A 6,000-nucleotide genomic window follows, 5' to 3' on the forward strand; every position below is an offset into this window, starting at 1 on the left:
CCAACTTTCTCCATGCGGGGTGTATACCTCAGTTTAGTTTGCTGTTGGGTGAGTTAAAAGAATAGCATTAGAGTACAGATGGGAGGTAGAGGGAGACAGTATAGGAGGGACACCATGCTTGTAGGTGGCGTTTTACCCACCCATTGTCTGCCATGGCCATGCTTATGCCCATGACCATTTGCACCCACTTCTGCTCACCCCCCTGGGAATCTCCGAGCTAGCTCTATCAAGCAGTAACATTGAAATGTTGTGGACGTGCCTGCCAGTGTTATTTCAGGGTAGTCTTTTCAGTATTCGTGTCCTAGTTGGGGCTTCAAAATTCTCATCTTGTGAAATAATAAAATGTCTTAACCAAGTGTGCCTTCAGCAGCAGTGTGCGTGTCTTACTGAAGACCTCTTAAAAACCAGCATTGGGTAAACCAACACACACGTGTGTGTGTGGTCAGTGGCTGGCAAATGCTTCTATATTATGACTAGACACTGGCCATTTTGAAGCTCCTGCCATTAATGGCCGGTTAGTATCATTACAGTCTGAGCTCGTGATAAGATTTTGAAGTGGTAGCATTTTATTCCCAATTTATTAAAGTTGGGAGTAAAATTATTAGGGAGTCCAGTCGCATTTGCATTGGGAGCATTTAGGAATGTAGTACAAATGTGTGAACTATAAAATAGAAATGTTTGGTAATATATATTTATTTACATGAAGGTGTTCATGCACGTTACAAGACACATTTTTACCTCCTCTTCATATCAGGGGGTAATAGACGTTTCTTCCTGTGGCACCGTGACTGGTCCACACCAATCTATGGAGCTATCGGGATAGAAGCAGGGGGTCCGGGCATAGTGTGCGATTGAGGGGGCCACGGGGATTGAGGTGCGTGGCAAGCTCCTATGTCGGTTTCCTGTTTTTGTTGGCATTGTTTTTTGCTCCCCATTATTTTTTTGGGTGCATTTGTGCGGGGTAAGTGGGCAACACCACCTCTTATGTGCATGGGTGATTATAGCAGTGTATGCCAAATACCCAGGGCATGCCTACACAAAAGCATACACTGTTGGCATCTCCAAAGCTTGCCTCTCCCACTGTGTTCTTGGTTCTATCATTTAAAGATGCCAGTGTGGTGATTGCACTTGGCAGGGCACTGGCATATTGAACTGTATGGTCTCCTATTTGAATCATGGTGCGTTGTATAATCCAGCTGGGAACGTCCGCAGGCCCATCCAGGCTTCCGATTTACTGGAAGCATCGTCAGGTGACTGAAGAAAGTCCAAAGCAGCTCTACCATTTGTGTTGGCGTCCTCTTAAGTTTCCATGTCAATCAACCAGAAGCTGTGGGGCATCATGGCCTTGAAGGAACTTCCTGTTCTAAAAAGGAATTTATTAGGAAAGGGGGCAGACGGGTGATTGGGCCAGTTGGGTAATTGGGCCAGTTGGGTAATTGGGCCAGTTGGTGCAGATTCAGAAAGAGATCCGGAGAGTCCAGTGTCTGCAGCCAACTCAACGGCCCATCTCATCTACAGTGTTAAATAGGCAGAGGTCTTTGCATATGTTGGACTATCCATCTAAGCAGGGAGGCGGGGCAGAGGTTGGGTCAAGCTATTGTGTTTGAAAGTGAAGGATCTGCCATACGGTCAGTCAGAAAGCTTGGGTGGGCAACACGTTTATCTTGGAAGCAAGACAACGCAGAGCATCACAGGCTCTAAACTGGTTCCACGCTTAGAGGTTGCTCTCCGGCATGTGCCGCGATATGAAAGCTCAAATTATTTTTTTTGTTATGAGAAGGCTTGGACATGCTCGGGTGTATGTGTATTTGGGCTAGTGGGCACAGCTAGTTGGATCATGAAACACAGCTGTTTTGGTGGGCACATGCATTGATTGGAAGATACGTATGCAGACTTGTGTGAACTGGAGAAGATCAGAATCTTTTTGGTTTGTAGTAATTGGGGAAATACCCAACTTCTTTGAGCAGAATGCCAGGCATTGGCGTGGGGCTATGGTACAGTAAATGTATCGCTGTGGGTGATTTGGGCTACAAAACCCACCAGCCTGCCTCAATGGTGAAGGGTCATGGGAGTAGTTATCCAAAACCAGTTTGAAAGAGCCCCGGCTTATTGGTTTCGGCTGTCCATTGAGCACTGGTAAATGCCAATAGTTTGCCTGCTCACATTCCTAGGTTCAGTGAAATATCCTTTTTCTTTTGACAGGGACGTATTTCACTCATGAAGCAAAAGGGGCCGATGACGCCGCGGATGCCGACACAGCCATCATCAATGCAGAGGGCGGACAGAACAACTCCGAAGAGAAGAAGGAATACTTCATATAACTCGGCCTTGCTTTTCCTTGCTTTCAGTCAGGGCAGCTACCGGCCCCCATTTAGAGGCTAAAAAGACAGTTACCTTGGATCTTGCGAGCATCTTCTTGTATTTTTTTTTTTTTTAATTTTTAATGAATGGTTAGAGAGAGGCCTGAAATCAGGCGGGTCTGGTATTTGTGTAAAAAACAAAAAAACAAAAAGGACAAAAAAAATTCTGGTAAAGTGCACTCTGCTGTGACACCGCAATTTTAAATTTTTTATTTGTATTTTTGTTTTAAAAGACAAATGTATTTTTTCCAAGTCTAACTTGGGTTTTAGTTCAGTCATTTGCAGAAAATTCTGTGCCTTGTTTTATTTTACACTCCACCGTTACCCCCTTTCCCTTGAGTTAGATTTCTTTTTTTGCAATTGGAGGCTGGGGTTTGTGATCCCACTTTAAATTTTATTTTTTTTCTCTCCGATCGTTTTGCTCAACTTGGTTTCCAAATCCACGCTTTGACGCCGGAGAACCAGCACAGATTTTTTGCCGCAGTGTAACTCAAACTCTCAGCACATCGCCGGCCACTCTTCATTGTTGCCAAAGGCTCGAAGAATGAACTGTCCCGCTTGCCCATCTGAGAAGCTTCTGGCAAAAGAACTGAACTGTAGAATGTGAGCTTTTGCGCTGATCATGTGTTGCTCTACTGATGGGCAGTCTCCTTGTGAAAGTTAGACCTGCTGCCATTATTTTTCTGCAGGCCTAGCATCATGGAGCCTCCAGCTGTGGACTTTTCCAAACTTGTTTCTGCAGCTCGTCGGGGTTCCATTAAAGACCTGCTTTGAGATTCCACAAGGGGTCTGGACTGGATCGGGATGCAATGGCAAAGTGCCACCAGTTACTCTTTAGAATTGATGGCTCTTTTGGGGTCATGCGTAGACACAGGCAATATCTAGAAGTCAGCCCCCCATTCTCTCACTGATCTGCACCTGGCAGTGTAGGACTGCCCACTTTTCAAGCATGTGGTTAAATAGCCTCAAAAGGATGTGGGGCGGGGAGTTCAGGAGGGCAATTCTTTCTTGTTTAGCCTGTTCCATGAATTCGCAACTGGCCCTGTACTTTGCTAAAGAGTGGACGCGATCATATAAAGGAGACCCCTTGGTGGAAAGCTTATTCTTGAAATGCTTGTATTTTGCGTTCAGTGGTCACCACAATATTTTTCAGGCCTGTACTGTCCATTATTTGTTAAATGGAGATGTTGTGCTGCTTGGGTAGGAAGTGATTTGGGAGGCCACTGAAGCCCCATCTACACCATTGTTGAGTGCTTACCCCCGTTTTTGTTTTTTTTTGCCAGCTGTGTACGTTGTCAAGGTAAAGGGAGTGTGATGGTGTATAGTGTTACCATTGGTCCTAACATAGAAAGATACCTTTAAACTGTATCCAAAGTTTGTAGGTTCCTGGTAAAACAATCCCTTTGCCGGAGAAAGCACTCTTCTTTGAACCCGCTTCAAACTTTTTTCTTTGCCCCCATCCTTCCCAACTCTCACCATTGCTGCAGTTTACTCCTAATCCCTGTGTGCTGTCACCGATCAGAGTTTGCGCAATAAGCTCTCTGGAATGTTAGAATAGAATTATCTTGGTGTGCAAAAAACAGGGTGGACCCATCGTTGAAGTTTACAGGAATTTGCTCGAACCGAAGTGGTCAATCTTTTCAAGATTCTGGGTCGGATTCCCTTCCCGGCCGCTGCCCCTCGAGTCTACAGTACTTGGTGGACCGATTTTTAATTTATAATGGTCGCTTAACAATTCACTGTGCAGCCCAGCAGTGTAAGTTTACAACTAACCACAGGATTATTAGGTTGACGGTTACATTCTGTAGAATGTCCCAGTGCCCGCCAACACTATTGTAAAATGGGGCAGGTATGGTAGCCACCAAAATATTTTCCTTTGTTTGATGGAGCCGGAGTGTTTGGTGTCTGTCTTGATTGTTCACAAATCGACCAAAGTTTGCCTGCTCGGTTAGATGGAGGGGGGAGGGGAAACCACTGGCCGATGACGCATGCTTTCTAATTGGTAGCAGAAATTCAGTATGAGACCAAGATTCACTGGGTAGACCTCTGACCAGTTACGTAGGATTTTCCAATTACTTTGTTAAAGAAAACTATCTAAAACCTGGAATCACATTGTGTATAAAAGGACTTTGAAAACAGAACAATTATGAACTTTTCTGAAGTGAAATGAGTTCACGTTATATACCTGTAGAAAGCCGAAAGATGAGTAGTTTGAATGTAGAAGCTTGTATTTTTCTTAAAAAAAATAAGTTGAGAGGAACTGTAAAAAAGAAAATGGGGGGAAAATATGTCCTCGGGGAAAGTGTAAAATGGGAATTTATGATGGACAAAACGTTAGAAATCTGCTTTGAGAAAGTGGTGGTTTTATTTTTTTAAGTGGAACAAGTTAATGTCATGTTGAGTAATTTGCAATTTTGAAGGTGCATTGTTGCCATTTGTCTGCAGAGCCTCCACTGGCTTATTTAAAAGAGGGCAATGCCGACATTTGACATTTTTTTAAATTGCATTTTTAGTTTTTTATTTTAAATATTTGTGAGTGTTCGGAACAAAAATGGCAAGATTTGTAAGCAAGCTGGTAGGCATAGATGAAAATGTGCCCACACCTTTTTCATAGAGGCTAATACTTTTTTTTTTTTGTGTCCCCTTTTTGGGAAAGGTTCAAAATATTTCACTAAAGTGCAAACCAGGCTGGCACAGCTCATTGTCTAATATGAAAACATGGAGCATTATTTTAGTCTGGCAATAGTATTTCCATATTTAATTTTTTTAGAGAGTTGAAAAATAGTTTTGACTTACATAATTGTAAAACTAAATTGGAATGTAGTTTGTCATATCCAGAACTTAGCAATTGGCCCCACGCATGTTCTCCTGTGTAGGAATTTACTTGAGCTTTGCGAGGCACTCACTGACTATCCAGGGCTTTTTGGCCATATGCCTACATTGGACTTTGGAATCAACGTTCTCTTGCTTCAAAGTGTGCTATTGCACTGCCATAGAGGGAGTGGTGTGGCAACTTGCAAAGGAGGCAGGATAACTATCACTTTGTGGGTCAGTGTGATCTAGGCATGGCGGTGAGCGTTTAATTGACGACGTCAAAGTAAACCGTAAATATGTGGCTTCAATGTCCAGGAGATTACATAATGTTAAACGTTTTTTATGCACCGATCTGCTGTCGGACTTTCCAGCGGTTGTACTATGTGCCATTCTGTCATGGAATCATGGGTTAGAAAAAAATCAATATTAATAATCAAAAAAATAATTTAATATTTATTTTCCCCCCGCATGTGTATTCTGGGCTTCGCTGGAATGGTGATATTTGACATGTAACTTGTACAGATCTATCCCAGTTGTAGTCCTGTCATTCACTTGTGGCATATGTGCGGCTCTTTAATGAGAGAGATTGCACAGCCTGTCTCTGCTCGCTCTAGAGCAGGCAGAACTGATGTCTAAAGAGGCTGAAAAGGTGTCTGAATCAGAGCCACTGAGCCCCCCCCCTCCTCCCTCCCCTCAAAGTGGGTACCTATGCAGGTGCTGTGTACATGCGGCCACTAGGGGCAGCGTCACTTGTGGTGTGATGGTGGGATGAAATGACATTCGTTTGGAGCATGGTTAAGCTGGAAGGCTGCAGTTCAGGTCAATA

At 43.6% G+C, this 6,000-nt stretch overlaps 1 protein-coding gene across 4 annotated transcripts in view; it reads left to right on the forward strand.

Moving 5' to 3' along the window:
* CADM1 (cell adhesion molecule 1) overlaps positions 1–3,144 on the forward strand; it is a 770,283-nt gene extending 767,139 nt beyond the window's left edge. For 2 of the 4 annotated variants that reach the window (XM_069614504.1, XM_069614505.1), the window contains one exon: positions 2,203–3,144. In XM_069614504.1, coding sequence (XP_069470605.1) covers positions 2,203–2,321 — 119 coding nt within the window. In that variant the 3' untranslated portion in view covers positions 2,322–3,144. The remainder of the gene's footprint in view (positions 1–2,202) is intronic. The other 2 variants (XM_069614506.1, XM_069614507.1) reach the window with 1 other exon arrangement.
* The last annotated feature ends 2,856 nt before the right edge of the window (positions 3,145–6,000 follow it).

Source organism: Ambystoma mexicanum, chromosome 9 (genome assembly GCF_040938575.1).
Source record: "Ambystoma mexicanum isolate Mex_15411 chromosome 9, UKY_AmexF1_1, whole genome shotgun sequence".
Classification (NCBI taxonomy): Eukaryota; Metazoa; Chordata; class Amphibia; order Caudata; family Ambystomatidae; genus Ambystoma; species Ambystoma mexicanum.